The 19,027-nt window shown below is 43.5% G+C and overlaps 1 protein-coding gene across 3 annotated transcripts in view; it reads right to left on the minus strand.

Moving 5' to 3' along the window:
* Positions 1 to 8,658: 8,658 nt before the first annotated feature.
* Positions 8,659 to 19,027, minus strand: part of SMYD3 (SET and MYND domain containing 3) — a 383,946-nt gene continuing 373,577 nt past the window's right edge. For 2 of the 3 annotated variants that reach the window (XM_085055185.1, XM_085055183.1), the window contains 2 exons: positions 15,101 to 15,209; positions 8,659 to 9,384 (listed from right to left, as the gene is read on the minus strand). In XM_085055185.1, the coding sequence (XP_084911311.1) occupies positions 9,283 to 9,384; positions 15,101 to 15,209 (211 nt within the window). In that variant the 3' untranslated portion in view covers positions 8,659 to 9,282. The other variant, XM_085055184.1, reaches the window with a different exon arrangement.

Raw genomic sequence — 19,027 nt, forward strand, 5'->3', positions numbered from 1 at the left:
CTGTAAACAGCATTTTCTCCTAATTTCTGAGGACAATGGAAGGCATGGCCATTACTGGAATAATGAACAAGATAACAGCTGGCCCCGTGGCTGGTGACTCCTGCAGACCCTGGGGCTGGTGTAGCTCAGGCTCACTCCTGTCCTGAGTTTTCAGAGGCTCAACAAACATTTCTGAAGATTATATGTAAAGCCATTAAGATGCTGTGAAATCCACAGAAAAGCTTCCTAAGATGGGGCATTGCAGATTTTGCATCCATTGAATTCTTCTTTCTGCTGTCAAGGCTGAAACAATGGGAGTACCCATTCCAGTTTGCTTGGCAATCAGCATTGTGGTGGCATGAAGTGATCTGCAGAGTGGGTCACTCAAAAACACTATGTGCACACTAAATAACCTGTAAACTCATTTTATGAAATATTTATTGCTCCTCTGGACAGTTCCTGGCTTGCTTTTATGTCCGTTAATAGCTTGCTTACCCAATTTTTCTATATATTTGCAACACAAAAGGTCTCAAGATGTAGGTTTCCCAGCTCTTTGTGGTAGATTATTGTAATCATCAGTCAAGGCATGAAAGCCTTCTAGGAGGGCATTGCAAAACTATCTGTAGTTTCTTATTAAGGTAGTTTTAAGGCTGTTCTGAACTGGCCATTTTCACCACTATACATCACACAGACACCAGGACAGTGATGCTGCCTGTGCACAGCCCCTTGACATGTCCCAGAGAAATGTGGTTACAGATTTCGACTCCAGACTGTAACTGAGGCTGGTGTTGCTGGAGCATGGACAAGGCAGCATTATGCCACAGAGAGGCAGAGAGGAAACAAAGGGCATGGCAGAACCAATCAAGGTTCATGGAGGCAGGTGGGCAAGCACAGATGTGTCATCAAATTAAGGCCAGTGATACCAGATGAGTTGCAGAGAGGATGAACATGATCATTCCTCACTTGTCCCTACAAAGGCACAGGACATGCAATGGCACCAGCTGGTCAGAGGCCTGTGGCAGAGGCACCGTTTCATTTTGGGATTCCTTTTGTTGTCTCACTGGAAGCAGAAAACCCACCGAGGCTAGGAGAGAAAACCAAACAATCCAAACCCATATAACCTAACAGTTATGTTGAAGCCAGCTATGAAGATTTAGGATGCTATTTCCCCTCCTCAAACAGTGACTTTGAGTAAAACTCACCCTCTTGCTAAGCCATTTTGACCTCTTCATAAGCTCACACCATAAAGTGTGGGAGGCTGTTATACTGCCTTATCTTGTTGGGATTGTAAACCTTTGAGCTCTAAATTCTATGACCCTAGAAATTCTTCCCAAGGCAAGATGGAGTAGGACCATTTTTATTTTTTTAAGTGCATAGCGAGGTAACTTGCAATTAAACCTGTGTTTCAGATGGGAAAGCTGTAAATACATTTCACTAAGGAATCCTACACCTGGCCACATCATCCTCAAAGCTTTCCTTGGCTGCAGGACCACGCTGCCTGGCCAGGACCTGGCCTGCTCACTGTGAGAAAATTCATACAGTGCCTGAGGTGTACAGCAGGGCAGGGCGAAGACCGACACAGGGACATTGGTGCCAAAACTGGCTTCCTCTGCCTGGGACCGTCTGCTGGCCTGAGGCACCTCAGGGTTTCACCATTTTCATCTGGCAAACTGTGCAAGCTTTTTCATGGGAGTTGCAGATGGCAGCTGTAGAGGGCATTCAAGCCTAACGATAACAAGATTGTCTTTCCTTGGCTGCCTTGTGCAAACCCCCTGCATGGGTGTCCCAAGGTGGCAAAGCCCTGCTCCTCAAAGGGGTGGTGGCAGCTGAGCCCAAACCACTGAGCCAGAACCGGCATGGCTCAGCTGGTACCGGAGAGCATCAGGCACAACTGAGCTGCCATGATCCAAAGCCAGTGCAGGAGTTGAGGACTTGTCCTGCCGTACTGCTGTTCTCTGATGCTGGCCAATAAACATTCCATGCCCCTTCAGAAATTATTATGTTGTAGTTGCTATTTTTTAGAGAGCTTTTTGCTCTCTGTTCCCTCCTTCCTCCCCCTTGCAACAGGAGTTGGACACTTGACATCGTTTTACAAAGATAAAACCTCCACAGCTTCAAGAGCAACAGCCCCTGATGAGAGGCTGCTTCAGTGGCAGAGCAGGACACAAAGTGGGCAGTGAGGAAGGTGCTGGTTGCTCTGCAGAGAGGAGCAGGGAAAAGGGAAGCTCCCCGAGGCTCACAAAGTGCTCACATTGCAATGTGAGGTGGAATTGGCCCCAGACAACACCCCAAGGCCCCTTTGTCCTGTACAGAGGAAAACGCAATGAGCTCTGGAGCTGGCTTTGGCACATTGTTGCATTCCCCACCTGCAGACGAATGGTGTTGCTGCAGGCACCACATTAGGCAGGAATAAAATCCTTGCCTTTGCCTCCCTCAGCTCCTCGTTCAGCTCTGGTCTGAGCTGGGATTCCTGCCCAGCTCAGTGCCTGCCTGACAGGCCTCGGCCAAGAGGAAAGACACCCAGGTTAGAGCCTGTCGGGGCGAAGGCCATGACTTGAGTGAGTCTGCAGCTCTAAACCTGTGTTGACTCTGCAGCTCTGCAAACACCAATGAAGCAAATCAATCTTTATCCAATTCATGAGTAGGACAAGCTCTTCACTTCCATCACCCAATAACCATCATTTCATGTGACTTAGAAGCAGATTTCAAAGGGCTCTTTCACAGCAGAGGAACTGTTGGTCTATTGAGGAGCTTCTCTGCTATCTTGGAAGGACATTTTTTGTCAAGGCTTTAGATTTCAATGGTAAAACAAACAGTTTTGTGGCCTGGGTGAATCAGTCGCATTACATGGATTGCATAACATGCTTTGGGGTCCCAATGAAATGAATCTGGAAAATGCCCATCTGAGGGATTTTTATTCATTTTTCCATTTTCCAGCCATAAATAAGGCAGCATCCTTGCCTGCTTGCTGGCAGGCTGCCCCTTCACAGACTTGGGATAAGCATTCCTCTGGTCTTTGCAGAAAACACAAAATCAGATTTTTGTTTATTTTTCACAAATTATGTAACAGTCCCCACAGAAAACATTTGGTAATGATAAGTAGTCTTTGTGTATCCTCATTACTCTGACCTTTAAAAATATCATTATTTACTGGTGCATTCAGCCGCAGATGTTCAGAAATTAACATTCCCAACCCATGATAAGAATTTCCCTCAATCATCATTCCCTTTAGCATGGTGGGGAAGATCACTCTGCAGTAATTGTATTCTGATCACAGTCCTATACATGGTACAAGCTGGGTACACAACATTAATGACATTAGAGAGAATAGAAATCCAGACATTACCAGTGCCTCACTGAAGACTCTCCCTAGAGGTTGACATGACTTTGACAAGGAGACTGAATCACAACAATGGGAATGGGAAAAGCAGAGGCAACCCCCCAGCAGTGATACTCTCAGGCCCATTGTGTGACTCTTGGGGATGGTGCTGTGCAGGGCCAGGAGTTGGACTCAATGATCCTTGAGGGTCCTTTCCTGCTTGGCTTATTCTGTGATTCTGTGGTCTTTGCTACTCCACTTCCCAGACCACGTGCTGTCCCTCAGTTGCATGGCTACCACCATAGGTAAGGATAGCAATTCCTCCCCACAGCAGTGTGGTGCCTGAAATTCTGTCCAAAGACCACAACAGCCTTTCCATCCTTCCCTGTGGGCTCCTGTAGTGTGCTGCTGCTGCTGCTGAGAGGGGCAGCAGCTCCATGGCTTCATAATACATCACCTGGGTGTCCCCAGCTCAGCAAGGGACAGCACAGATCTCCTCTACCTGTTTTATCATGGGATTCTCAGCACCACAAGGAGAGACAGGAACAGGAAGACAGCACAAGAAATACTTCATTAAAAGGAGCTTCATTACAAGTAAATAGGCAAGAACTGCTCAGAGCAGAGCACGGGGCATGGAGGAGGGGAAGAGTGGCGCTAATTTTCTCATCAGACGCACTTCTCTATTACTGTCTCCTGGCTCCTGCTCTGAAAGTCAAGTGGAATTGTCAAGAGGGATCACCTGTGATTTAAAGTGTAGATTTCCTTGAAGACGTGTGTAAAACTGCCACCTTCCAATTGGGAGCCTCTTGGACTGGGAATCGGAGCTGCTGAATTGGAGGGGCAGAGGAAGAAATCACTGCTCATTCCTCTAGTCTTGTCTGCCCTGCTAGCCCAGCCCCTAGCTGAAACACAAACGGGGGAGAGCAGTTTCCTTAGCCCCAGGGAAGGAGACCAGCAAGTGCTGCCTGCACGAGCCCAAGAGATGGAGGGGAACTTTAGGCATACAAGAGGCTGTGTGGTTATTCTCTTCCTGCTGTCCTGGGGGCAAGGAAATCAGAAAAAATTGTGCTCTGTCCTCATTTAGGCATCTTAAGAGTTAAAATGGACTAGGCCAGGGTACTTAAACCCTGTACTCCTGCCATAAACCCCATCAGAATTTGGTTAACAAGGAGCTGAAGCATCTGAGACTGCTGCAAAGCTTGTGTGTGTATGCATTTCTCTGTGTGCCTGTCTCGGTGGCTATATAGAGATATGTTTAAAAGAAGGTTAATTGGTCTCCTGGGAGCTATAAAGAACCTGTTAGGTTTCTTTGTGTGAGCAGTGACTGTATGAAGCCTAATTACTAAGCCTGAGTTATTATTTTATTAGGGGGGGAGGGAATCTCTGAGGTTCTTATTAAAACCTTCAAAAAGTCTAAAAAATGATGGAATTAGAATTGATTTGTCCATGTTGATCACAAGTGCAGAGCAAATAAAAACAGGGAGCTCTCCCCAGGAAATACTAAGGGGGATTACACAGGCCTGGCTTACACTTCACTACTGTGGGGATAAACAGAAACCACTGCGCGAAAAGATAAGAATTGCAGATCACAGACTTTCAAGTAAGGTGCACTCCTAATGCTTGGGCAGGGAAGATTCCCACTTGGATGTTCTTGTAGGGCACCTTTTACAAAACAGGCATAACAAATGTATTTTCAGGCTAATTAAATTTGTAAAATCAGAAATGAAAAAAAAAAAAGAAGTTCTGTTTGGAGAAATGTGTTCTGATAGGAAAGAGAAAAGAGTAATCTGAAAAAGAATAATAGAGAAAAGGAAAAGAGGAACTCTAACCTGGCTTTGGTCTGAAATTAACAAAAGCACTTGTGTTGGATTTTTTGACTGTTCTTTAGATGTTGTTGAAGCTCCATGGGTGGAAACAAAACTTTGTCTATTTGGAGGAGGCACAGCATAGACAGGGGAAGCTCACAGATCTCTGCCCATGTTTGGCACTCATTTGTGGTGGAATTCTCACCAGGTAATACCTGCAGTTATGACAACAATGATGATGCCATTCCCATCTGTGCCACCCTGCTGTGCCAGGCTGTGACACAGACATTGCCAGGTGGCCACAGCTCTGACATGTTCATCTGAGACATGTTCATCTGGACATGTTCATGTGGGACAGCATTAATGTTTGTAAATTATCGTGGCAGCCAGCTCTTTTGCTGCTCTTCCCCAAAAGCTAGGCTGGCCAAATATTTCTCTCTCATGCTGACCTACCAATAATACACTAAGTGAATACATATAGGCTCTTTAAGCCTTTATAGGTAAGGATGTAGAGAGGCAGAGTTATGGAGAGTGACAAAACCACTCCTCTTCTCCTTTTTCTCCCCTTTCCTTTCCTTTCCTTTCCAGGAATTATTTTCCAAGGATCAACAGTAAAATAACTCAAGTATGGATGTCTAACCCTGTCTGATTTTCCCAAGGTCAGAAGCAGTTTCTGGTGCAGCAGAGAAGCCAAGCCAGAACTCCGTGTCCATAATTTTAAGACCTTCCTTCTCCTTGTCTTATGGGAGGTTTAATTCTGATTCAGGGAAAAAAAAAAAATCCTCATAATTGGCACAACCTCTGTGAAAAATGGAACTCTGTTCATTGAGCTTTGCAGTGGCCAGGGACTATTTGAAATGTACTGTGTGGGGAAATAGCCTCTGTATTTCATAAACATGCTCTGTAAAAAAATAACAAGTCTAAGAAAAGCTCATTTAAAAAGCCTAGCTATCAGAGAACTGAGTTACAATGAGAAGCAGAAAAAGGGCAGAGTAGTGGGTGAGTTTTCCTGGCATAGACCCATGCATGATAGATTTCACACACAGGTTGATAGACTCAAGGAGGTGAAAGCTCTAAAAAATTGGTTTACTGCATTTTTTCCTTCACTGCTTTTCTTTTACTTTCTACCACCTCCACCATGCACTGCATAATAGTCTGTTTGCCAAGGGCCTGGAGAGTTTTTACTTCCAACATCAGGTCAGCACCCTCAAGGGGCATGGATACAGAGAATTATGTCATGTTTAAGAAATAAACGAGTTTAGGGAGTATTTTTTCTTTGTTTAAGACAAATGCTTTGTTCAACAGTAATCAGTTATTCTTAGCAAAACTATAATTCCCTGTGGTTTTTTCCTGTGTACTGCTACTGATTTTCTTCCAAACACATAGTGTAATTCTGCTCCCTCTGAGTGAAATCTAACATTGCTTTTCCTGGACTAATTAAAGGGAGAGTGCTAAAACAAAAGTAATTCAAAATGCTTTCCTAGAACTTGAGGTGAACTCAATTTACCATTGCTTTCCAAAGGGCACTGGAAAAGCCTTCAACCTGGGGGAAGCAAGAAGCAAACCTGCCAGCATTACAGATAATGTTGCAGTCTGCCTCTTTCTGTCTTCAGCATCTTTATCTTACCACTAATGCCACCACCTGAAAAATTTGACAGATATTATTCATGAAAACGGAAACAGGATGTCTGTGCAAAGATAACATTACTTGATTTGAAATGAGTGCTTATCGAATGTTGCCTCCTCCCTGGCACTCTTGCTTGCTACTGCACTTTGAAATGATGCATTCAGGTAAATCCCTCCATAGTCACAGCATTCTTTGCAGAGGTGGACCACTAGGAGAGAAAATCTGCCCACAACAACCTCCCCTGCAGCACTGTCAGCCCTGCTGATGGTGTTAGTGTATGGGAATCTCCAAGGGAAACTACTCAGTAAATTACTGAAAACAACCAGAAAGCGTGACTCTTGACTTGACCAAGCTGAAAGAATTGCAAACTTTGCATCAACAGCAATGAATATAAAGCATGGATTATTCCCCCCACTAAGGCTCCTCCTCAGACCAGCCCACAGAAGGCCAGGCAGCCTGCCCCCAGCACCCTGAGCCACAGACCATCCTGGTGCCAGTTTGGTTTCTTGCACTGAACATTGGGCTGCAGATGGATTTCCAACAGCTCTGCACTCCTGGCAGCACAGCTGCTGCTGTGATACTCCACAGCCCCCAGCACGCTCCTTTGTTTCCCAGAAGGCTGTCTTTGAGCTGTTTTCTTTGTGCCTTTTCTCTAAGTGTCTTCTTAGAGAGAAAGACCCAGCACAGGTAGGTGCTTCAGCTTGGCTGTTCTCATGTGACATCAGGTGACTCTGCCTGTCCCCCAGCTCCCACCTTGGAGTGTTGAGGTGTCCATGTAGCAGAAGCTCCAGGAAACAGTGCTGCATTCACACATGCAGATGTGTCTGCATGCACAAGAGCTGCTGGGCTGCCTCCCAGGATCTGCTGCACAAAATAATGCATCACCTTACCTTACATTCTGAAGTGTCCTCCATTTGCAAATCTTAGTACTAGATATGTAATCATGAGATAACATAAGCATCATCTCTACACAAAAATCGCATAAATTCTAATATGCATATGACCATTTAAAAACAGAAAATAGCTCTTGAAGGCTGGGTATCCTTCACATTTTCTGGTTTTTCATCAGTACTTTGTCAGAACTCCCAATAAATAAATGCAAAGGTCTGACCTTTTCCCTCAGACAATTTCCTTCTTATAATAGCAGGAAGACCCAACCAAGCAGTGAATTTCTGTGAGGATTACTGCACTTCTTGGGTGGCTGATATGACCTGGCCTCTGGCAGCAAGCCATGCTACATACTCTAGAAATGCACTGCATTTCAGAGGTTATTTCTTGCACATTACTGCTGGGCAAGTGAACGCTCCATACACTGGAACAAATTCAAACGTCTTGAAAGGAGATATCTTCCTCAGCGTTGGCATTCATGTGCCGTGGCTGTAAATTACGCCCAGAGTGTTCATTTTCTTTTTAAATGTGTTCTCATCTTCTAATAATTAATGGTGTCAAGTTACTGGCGTGAAAAAAGCCTGACTTTACAACAACGGTGGATTAATGAAGGAACAGTCATGGCTGGAGTAGCAGCAATAAATTGTTAGAGGAGTGACACACCTGAAGCAATACTTTCAAAGGCCTTAAATTATTTAGGTTTCAATGTCCCTCATAAATATTTGGCTTTTGTTAATATTTGTTTCTGTGTTAAAAATGGAAGTCAACAGCTCTGGCAAGAACAAGTCTCTTGCTGATGAGCAAGGGGAAATAGAGTGCCTGTGATTCCCAAGACATCCTTGTCTTCCCCAGGGATGACACTACTCACCTGTAGGTCTCTGGGCTTCTCTATCTGGGGATGTGACATTCAAACCCTACAGACTCAGAAAGGTCTAGAAGCCATAGCACTGAGATCACAGGTCCAAATATCTGTTTTTAAAACTGGTATGAAGTGAGAAACTCTTGAAGCTGGCAAAATGGGGAAAAAGCAGAGCAAGCAATTTCCACTTTTGATAAAATTTTTTATTCAATCCATTTTAGTATTCGATGTCATAACATATGAAATGCAAGAAGAAGAGGGACAAAACCCTGCAGATATATTGGGAGGGAGGAACCCCAAATTTAGAACATTGGGAAATTTATTTGATGTCAAAATGCTCTGAATCAGGCTTTTGGAAATCATACCAAAGGGCAAGGCAAGGGGAAAAGGTATATTCTCTTCATTTATAATGGGTCTGACAAGACATTCCTAATTGCTGGCATAAACTGATATAAAAATTGACTGCTGGTATCAATGGAATTAGATCACTTTGTAACTGATGAAGACTCTGTATGCATTTCCCAATACTTACTATCAAATAATTAGGTGTTGTAAATTGATAATTAGCTATTGTCAATAAGACTGATGATTGATGACCAAAAAAATCCTGAAAATTACAGGAATTCTGCCAAACACCAACCCAATTCAGACCATTCAGCAAAACAAATAAATATTAAACCTTTTTGTAAGGCAAATAGGACCTAAAGAAAAGACACTGAAACCATCAAGAAGCTTCACAATGAAATCAAAAACATTTCATTTTCTTTGTCCTTGAATATTTTGTTTTCCATAGTAGAGATTTGCTTCACTGCATACTCATCATGGCCTCACACTCTTCCTTTGTCTGCATCAAGGCTTTCATCAGGCTGTGATCTTCCCCATGGGTCACCTTCATAATATTATAGGCCTTGAGGAAAGAGCAGAAAGGGACACATTAGCCATTGTGCAGATCGTGCAAAGGGGTTGGACCCTGCAGCAGGGTGGGATGTAAGTATTGGTCCTCAAGTGCTTGGCAGCTGGGGGCTTGAATACATGGCATAGCTGAAATAGGAAAGAAGCATCCCAAAGCACATGGGGATTTGTCCCTGACAAAGCAGGAGGCACTGACACATTATTCTTAGGTGTTAAAACCCATGTGCTGCACAGCTGGATGCTTGGAATAGCAGAGGGAGATACTTTTGCACTGAGACATGAAGACCCGTTCAAGATTGGTCAACTACAGAACCCAGTGTTGTGATACATTATTTAAAGATGACTGTGATGTTCATGATGTAAGGAGCCTGAAAGTCCTGTAAAAATAGAAATGGATTAATGCTTAGCCCATGGAATAAAGTACCTTAACTCTGTCAGGAGGAGCTATACATAGCATCAAACAAATGAGTACATTAATAGTTTCCCTGTCAAAAGGCATGCAGGGGAATGGGTCTTTGCAGCTTTTCCCAGGGATTATTTTCTCTGTGTGTTTGTCATCTTTTACTGCTAGGCTAATTTACGCTTACTGATACTGCCTGTAGCGCTGCTGATTTCCTGCCACAGATATGTCTGAAATGCTATTTGCCCAGCTCATGTTTAGATCATCACTTTTCATATGGCATTCCTGCTTCTTCCTTCTATTAAATTCCTGCTGCAAGGAGGGAAGTACCAGATGGAAGTTGCAGCACTTCTGAAGATAGAACAATAGATCTAGTAGTGTACTGGCAGGAGAAAAGATCACAGACTTTTCATCATCCCAAACTGAAGAATTGCGAAAAACTAAATGCAGCCTGCATTTCAACAGGTTCCTTGTCCAGTTAGCTGACAAAATTCAGCTAAATCAGCTTTGGATTGCAGAAAAAGTATGTTTAGGGGAAGAAATGTTGAGAAAGAGGCCTCATTTATATTTATAAATATATATTTTTTGGTGGAATGAATGAAAGCCTAGTTCCAAATTCTAGAGACTGGCAAGCATATGGAATTTGCAGCACAGTTTATTTTTGCTTCAAATTAACTAATTCTTAAAAGAGATAGGCAGCACAAGATTGAAAGAACAAGTAGAAATAGCAGTCAAAACAAATCATAGTGAGCAAGGAGCTCTAAAAAGAATCAAATATGTTTTAAGCTAACACAGTGCTCTACTACTAAACGATAAAATATACTCAGTTAAAAAGAACAACAAAAATACTTTAATCGCTTTTAGAAATGGCAAAGAAATGTGGAACAAAATCAGAAATATTAAATTTTTGTAACATGCAGCTGCATCCAGGCTAACTAGGAGGGGACAGGATCAGTCTAGAGCAAAGTGGTTGGGAGAATTGGCCCTGGATTCTGACACATTGGTGCACAGTGTTTGCATGCCCTGTCCCAGAAAGCTGATGGATTTATTATGAATGATGTATTCTTAGAGCTCTGCATCTGGATACATCTGAGTGACAGTCCTGGGGTAGCTGACCTATATCTTCAGCCCCACTACAGGATAGAGGTCAAGCTCCCAGTGATGGGCCTGGACCCTGACACTCTGATGCACAGCCAAAGATGTCCATACAGGTACACCTCCATTAAAAGGCAATAATCCTTAATATCAAACTTAATTTTGAATTAATGCTACCATTGCTGACTTTCTCTCACCTCCAATATTTGTTTTCCACTTCTTTTCTTTCCTCAGCATGGCAGACAGAAGCACTCAGTCTTTATCCTTTTGTTTCCTTGGAAGAAATCATTCCTATGCAATGTACTCTCTCACACACTGCATTTCAAGTCAGAACCAGCTGCATCGAAGTTAAAACAGCCTTGACTTGTGTAATCCCTAAATTCAACTGGTATTAGGTTATGTAGCTGTTTTGGCAAAGGGCAGTGCAAAACTGGGGATAATTTCAGCTCCAGTGCAAGGAATTGTTTTACTGGACAGAAGCAGGAACACATGGGCTCTCTGCCCACTGCCCTCCTCTGCTCAATCCCCCTGCTAACCAGCAGAGTTGAGGCCGAGCAGATCCATGTGCTCTGTGTGGTCTCCCTCTCAGCTAAAAGAGCAAATCTAATTATGAAAAGCTGCAACAGCAACACAGGCCACGGTGCCATCAGGCACACACTGTCTCCCTGAAGGATAAAAACCCCATCAGATCAGAGGTACTGCTGCTGCTCCATGAATGTAAATGAGGTGCAGCGCAGGTGTTTGTGCCTGATTTGCAAGGGGAGGGGACAGGATGCCCATGGCCATGGCTGAGGAGAACTGGGCAGATGCAGGATGGCATGGCTCTGTCCCAGGGAAAGCAGGAAGCAAATGGCCATGTGCCAGAGTGGCAGGAAGTGTAGGCTAGTATTTCAGAAGGAGTATCTGTGGTTTTCCATCTCACTTGATTGAAGGGGACAAGTTGTTAAAGCAGGCATAGGAATACCAAGAACTCTCACAGTTACTGTCAATGACAGCTGGTAAACAATTCAGTGTTTGAAGCAAACACCAAGAGAAGGGATTTATTCATTGTGGCTGTAAGACCTGGAAAGGATTTTACCCCAATTCCTGTGCTTTTTACCTTCACGACAGGGATTACCATAAGAAGGGAAATTGTACAACACCTGTTGCAGAACTTAATGAGACAAGACAGCCAAGCCCATCAGCTCATGGGAGACTAAAGTACTCCTGTGACCATGCCATGTCAGGCTCTTTAAATTGTTTTTCAGACTGGGCTCCAGTTCCTGTCTTCTGCTGACAAAAGCTTTCCAGATCTATAATTCCCTTTGTCCTCTATTTCATCTTTCATATAAATTTAAAAATAATATGTTGGCTGTAAAATAAACCAAGGGCTACCTTCAGGTTTTATTCCAGAGGAGTATTTCCCCTCGATAAAACTTCTATTTCAAAATTTAGCAAACAAGATTCTGCAGGGCCTTTAACATATATTTAGGGGGTGATTTCTTTCTAAAGGGCAACATAAAGCCCTCCACATTATTTAAGCCTTCTTTGGGGTGCAGGGCAGAAAGCAAAACACACAGGGCCCTGAGAGCAAGATGGTTATGATAGTGATTCATTTTTGGGTGGCACAGAGAGCAGCAGTGAGGGCTGGGCTGCAGATCTGCAGATGTGTGAAGATCTACTGGTCTTAACAGACTGTGTATCGCTGCAGAGAAGCTGTCAATCCCCAGCAGCTCCAAGGCTGTGCCTGATTAAACAGGATTTATATGTGAGGTGAATTTCACTCAGATCCCAATTCCTCTGCACCTTCCATATCCTTCTTCTTAATGCCACAGTGAAATTAGTCTGACGAGGGTTCCAACAGGGTGCTGCAATTCAGTGTCAGAGTGTATTAAGAAGACTAATGAAGCAGAGAAGGTAATCGAGTTTCTGCTCTGAGCATGTGGCATGCTCTGTTGACACATCTAATCACAAAGGGGCAAATTCTGTTCTCATATATCTCTAGGACATTATCTGAGTAATATTAGGAATCACATCCTTTAGTCACAACAAACTGGGAATTATATCTTCCTCTAATTTGTTCCGGTGTAGACAGCAAGGAAGTGAATCAGTTGCAGAGCTCATCCAAACTGTTCTGTTCTATGCTTACAAGTTTCATGGAGAAACAGGATGATGAGAAATTTTTCCTCCTCTCAGCTGTGCTCCCAGAGAGTGGGAGTTCAGTCTCTCCTTGTCTCACACATGAGTGAAAAAGAGGAGGCTGAATAGGGAATAGGCAAAGCCATGACAGGCTTCCACACCTCCGCTGTAAAGCACTTAGTGTGTCCTTGCGGAGCACTAATGGCTTGGAGACCACAGTTAGAGGCTCACAGAGGAATGACACAAGATGGGCAAGCAGCACCTTAACGTCCCTTTGCAGAGAAAGAGGGGGTCACAGCTTAAAAGAAGTTTCAGTGTTAGGCATCCAGTTTTCAAAGGATGATAGAGTAGGAATCTGGCCTGCAAGGGGCAACTTTTTCACTAAGAATATAAATCCCTGTTGCAATGTGCACCTTCACTGATGAGCAGCATTCACTTGTCTCTAGGGCAATTCACTCCAGCTAAATCAAATGCACTATCACTTTAGAAATGCAATTAGAAGAATGCCTGTTGATAAATTGTGGAAGTATCAAGAAAAATAGAAGCTCCTCTGACTGGAGTCTCACTTTCCTAAAAAGGAAAGTCTGAATGTTTGGAAATTATAATTATTATAGGGGAAAGAGCAGAGCACATTACCTGGCACATGACAGATATATGACATACTTCTTAATAATGCATAAAAAATAGAATTGATTACTCTTCTGTCTGCTTTATAATGATCAGAATTGGCTATAATTTAAGTAAAATATATCAAATGAAGATTTAAATTATACCAAGACTTAGCAAGAATGGCATCATATTAAATACTAATTTATTACTTCAGCATGGGAAAATTATTGGTTATTCAGCTTGCATCATTAATCAGATGGTGAAACCAAAGAGATATGGGGTCGAAGAAAAGGTAAGTACGAAATACTAAGTTACCTAGAGAGTCGTGATTGATATCTTTACAGGGGATCTGGGCAGGAGTGAAAATACACATTTCCTCCACCTCCAGTCAGACACTCATCCCCTTCTATCCCAAGCAGTTGCCTAACTCTTTGCCACCAGACTATCTTTGTATAGCATGGACATTAAACAAAGGGAATGTAGAGCCAAATTCTTCACTTCTTTCCACCACTGGTGCCAGCACTGGACCTGCTCCTGCCCAGCAGATACGGGCAAGTAGCTGGGCCAGGTGGCTTTTGGCAGCACCCAGCCAAGGCAATGGGAAGCTGTGTCAGGAACTGCAGATGGGCAGAGAGCCGGGACAGGGAACCACGTGGAGCATGCAGTGTCTTCAGGCCAATCTGACCACAGCACAATCAATAACACAAGAGAATAAGTGTTAGACCTTTTTGAGGGAAACTGGAGGCAGCACATCTTCCAGGGGGAGCAAAGCACCCCAGCAATGGTTGAGGGCTTGCGATGGGAGGCGAGTAAGAGTCTAGATCCTGAGGACATCTTGCACATGGAAAGGGATTATTTAATATATTGAAGATTATACTAACAGCAATATAACAGCAGGACAAATAAGAGCCTAAGGTATGAGGAAATGAATATAAAAGTCAGCTCAGGTACAAGAGGGATGGCTTAAAGCTGAAATGTAACTAACAAAGCACAGCTACAAAAACAGATCAAAGATGATGAATGGTAAGAAATATGAGGGATCAAGAAGGATGCCTGTTGATTTGATAGTTGCTCACAATAAAATACACATGTTAAAGACAAAGTTCTCCAACCTGCAATCACAGAACCCAATAGGGAATGAGAGTAGAAACTGTGGCTCTGCTCCTATTTTTGTACTTTCAGTGCTCTCAGAATCATTTTGCTATGGGAATAAGGAACAGATGAAGCACTGAGATAATTTTATCTCTTCAGATCTAATAGTAATTTTTCATCCAGGCACCTCTGAGCTATCAAACTGTAATTAGCAGTGACTGATACTGGAGAATGTCAGTGCCTGAAACGCTGAGAAACAATGACCCATCATCACACCCAGCTGCAGCCTGGGGAAACACCACTGATGGAAGAAGTGGTGAGGAGTATCCAAAAGCAGAAGGTGGGGTCACACAGCAGTTTTGAGGGAAGAAAGGGAGGAGAATTTCACCATACTGACCTGTTTCAAGGTTTCCAGTGCCTCAGGAAACATGCCTTGACTGTTCTGAAGTTTGCCCACTCGCATCAGCTGGACAGCCCTCAGTGGATGGAAACCAGGATAATACACTCTGTAGAGAAAAAGGAGGAAAATGTGTCACTGTCAGCTCTCACCTTCACAGTCAATGCCTCTGCGGAGAGCTATTAGGGTGGGACTGCAAAGTCATTGTGAATGTTAATAAGGTACTCAGAGAAAATTAGCTGCAGTACTGAGAAGCATGAAATACTGAGGGGAATTAGCAAATTATTACTCTCCATCCCAGAGGAATGCCTTTAACATTATCCTGTTAGAAAGTGACGGGAGTGGGATTATTTAATTTGCTACTGTTGGATAATACAATAGCATTTACTGTAGTTAGTGTTGCAAACAGAGGTCCTTGACAATCTCACGTCTCTGGAGAGGCATAATTTTAAGAGGAAGCTTCATCAGGGAACCCAGTCCTGGATTGCCCGAGATGAAGGAGTGGGACTGCAGTGAAAGCAGGAATGTAACATCATGGTCACTGCTTCTGAAGGTTTGTTTGGTGCTCCTTCTGCATAAAAAGAACTGGTTCTGCACATTCCAAGGAAACATCTCAGACTTGGCTTGTTCATCTAGGCAAGGTCTCTGCTCATATGAGGATACAATCCTGTTCTTAATTAAGTTCACAGAAGCAAAGGTTCTGTTTAAAAAACCCAGAATGATGCTCTCTTTTTTTCCTAGGAAGTAGATGGAGAGTAGTATCATCAGTAATTGCCTTTGAGATGCTCTTGAAATGTTCATGCTTTCCTGGTGGCTGCTCCACATTTTCAAATTCCACTGGCCCTTGGCTCATCATATGTGGATTGCACCCCAGCCCTATGTTTTGGATGTGGAGATCATGGTATCTTGAAAGAGCAGCTTGGGGGCTGCAGAAGGCCATGGATGTAACTTGCCTGGAACTGGCCATCAGGAAACATGAGGGGAAAGGACACACTTGGAAGTTAAATTGCCTGAAAAAGACCTTATATGTTTTTTGACTAACTGTCACAAAATCACAGAATAGCTAGGGTTGGAAGAGGCCTCTGGAGATCATCCAGTCCAACCCTCCTGTCAAGACAGGGTCACCTAGAGCAGGTTGCACAGGAACATATCCAGGTGGGTTTTGAATGTCTCCAGATGGAGAATCCATGACTTCCCAGGCCAGCCTATTCCAGTGATTTGCCACCCTCAATGGAGAGAAGTTCTTCCTCATGTTTTAGTTATGGCCATTGCTCCTCATCCTGTCTCTGGGCACCACTGAAAAGAGTCTGGCACCAGCCTTTTGACATCCACCTTTAAGAGGTTTATATGCATTAATGAGATCCCCTCTCAGTCTTCTCCAGACTGAACAGGCCCAGCTCCCTCAGTCTCCCCTCATAAGCGATGCTCTAGACCCCCCCCATCATCTTTGTGGCCTCTGCTGGACTCTCCAGTAGCTCCTTGTCTTTCCTGCCCTGAGGAGCCCAGAACTGGACACAGTATTCCAGATGTGGCCTCACCAGGGCTGAGTAGAGGGGGAGGATTAGCTGCTCAGCCTGCTGGCCACTCTTCCTGATGCACCCCAGGATACCATTGGCCCTCCTGGCCACAAGGGCACTGCTGACTCATGGTCAACTTGTCATCCACCAGGAATCCCAGGTCCTTCTCCACAGAGCTGCTCTCTGGTAGGTCATCCCCCAACCTCTGCTGGTACTTGGGGTTATTCCTCCCCAAGTGCAAGACCCTGCACTTGCCCTTGCTGAACCACATTATGTTTCTCTCTGCCCAATTCTCCAGTTTATCAAGGTCCTGCTGAAAGGCAGCAGAGCCTTCTGGTGTATCAGCCACTCCCCCAGTTTAGTGTCATCAACAAACTGGCTGAGGGTGCCTGCTATCCCATTGATAAACAAGTTGAATAAGGCTGCACCCAGGATTGATCCCAGGGGAATGCCAGTGACCACAGGCTATGCAAATGAAAAAATAAAAGCCTTAAGCACAACTCACCAAAGACAAACATCCTACTTGATCAAAGAGCATTTTATTTCCTCAAGTACACCAGCAGTGTGCCTGAGCAGTGTCTAAAAATACAAAATGTGTCACAACTTCAGGAAGAAGAGCCAATAAGCTTTCCAAAATTGTCGCTGTTGAGCAGCTAGCAGAGTAATGAATGCATCGGTTCTCAGTGGCAAGAAGGAATGACTTTTATTGTTTTGATTTCATCACATTTATAGAGTTCTCAAAAGTCACCCAGATTGGTCAGTCAGAAGCCTTCCCCCAGGCCTGATTGGCCAGGCCTGCACTGTCCAAGTTCTGGGACACTGTTCCAAAACATCCAAACTTTATCTTTATTTACAAAAACACAAGAAAACTTCCCATGGGAAAAACTGTACTAGCCACACAAAATCTACTTTTCGAAGAATATATTTTTTTGTGTTTAGGCCACCTATGATCATCAGAGTTCAGGTTACCTCTTAATGAATGTCACTGCAGTCAGGAAGACACCTAAATTTGCATGAGTATGATTAAATGCATACTAAGACATTAAACAATGTAAATTCATATAATGTACAGAAATCTTCTGATAAGTCTGCATGAAAATTAATAATTTATCTTTCTCTGTTATATTTCACTAATAAAAATGCAAACACAATTAAATAAAAGTAATTGTTTAAATGGCAGCATATCTGGCTGTCCCTATAAATCTCTAATTAAGATGTATAAACATAATGAAAAATGTTTTCATACCCAAATTCCCCTATTCCACTGATCCCACGCAGTTTCAGTGAAGACATACAGAAATACAGGGAAAGCACGCCTGGCAGGATCTCAGCAGCAGCAACAGCTTTTGATCTGCCAAAGCCTCTCATGAAGCAGCAGAAGCCAATTCCTCAATGAGAATAATCCATCCTGAATTGCCACAAGCACCTCCTGCTCAGCCCCCTTGTGGGCTGCAGTTCAAAAAGAGCCAGCAGACAAGAGAGAAGAAAAATGATAACACTTATCTCAGTCCAAACTGACCACTCAGGAACTTCAAGGGTCTGGTCAAACAAACACTAGGAAATTGTCAGCAGGTTTATTTTTAGATTTTGTTTTTGGTAATTATATCAATATGGTGCTATATGCTACTAGTGAAATAAGGAGAAAATGCAGAGATTTTGGTGTGAATTAGTGAAGAGTAATAGAAATTCCAGCACTAATACAGACACAAATGGAAATAATGAGCACATGCACAACTTTGTAAAAATTGAAAAGAAAATATCTATATTATTGCATCCCTCTGCCCTCATATGTGACTGCTGCAAAGGAAGGAGTAAAAGGTCATTTCCTCTCCTATGGGCCACTAAAATGCCAGGATGCCTGAGGAAGGATTGTGGCTGCAGGAGAAGGTGCCAGGGAGACAAAGACTTCTGCATGAGATGATAACTCATCTTTGTAGGCCCCATGAGACTGTTTCTGCTGTATCCTGACAACTCTGATTCTTTACCAGTGTTCTTTCACAGCCGCTTCACGTCTCTTTCATTCCACACCTTTATCTTTCATCCTATCAACCATCATTTTAATCTTCCTTTCCTCACCCTTCTGAATAACCAGCCCCATTCTAATACCAACACAAAGAGGAAATGTGGGTCCTGCCTTGCCTGCAGCCAAATGAGGGGTGGAAGCTCAAGAAGGAAAATCCAGGCTTTGCTTTAGTTCATCCATGTGGTGCCTGCTAAAGTTCACACCACACAGTGTGGGTCCATCAGAATTCAGACTATGTCCCTCCATGCAAACATGATTTTTTTCTGTAGATCATACAGTCACTTGCAGTCACTAAAGGTCTAGGATTGTGGCATATGCAATACCAGGGAAAACAGGCAGCAATTTAGCAATGTCAGGTACTCGGCCCAAACTACCAGCCATAAACTA

The sequence above is a fragment of the Lichenostomus cassidix genome, chromosome 3 (genome assembly GCF_008360975.1).
Source record: "Lichenostomus cassidix isolate B80296 chromosome 3, HeHo_3.0, whole genome shotgun sequence".
In the NCBI taxonomy this organism is placed as follows: Eukaryota; Metazoa; Chordata; class Aves; order Passeriformes; family Meliphagidae; genus Lichenostomus; species Lichenostomus cassidix.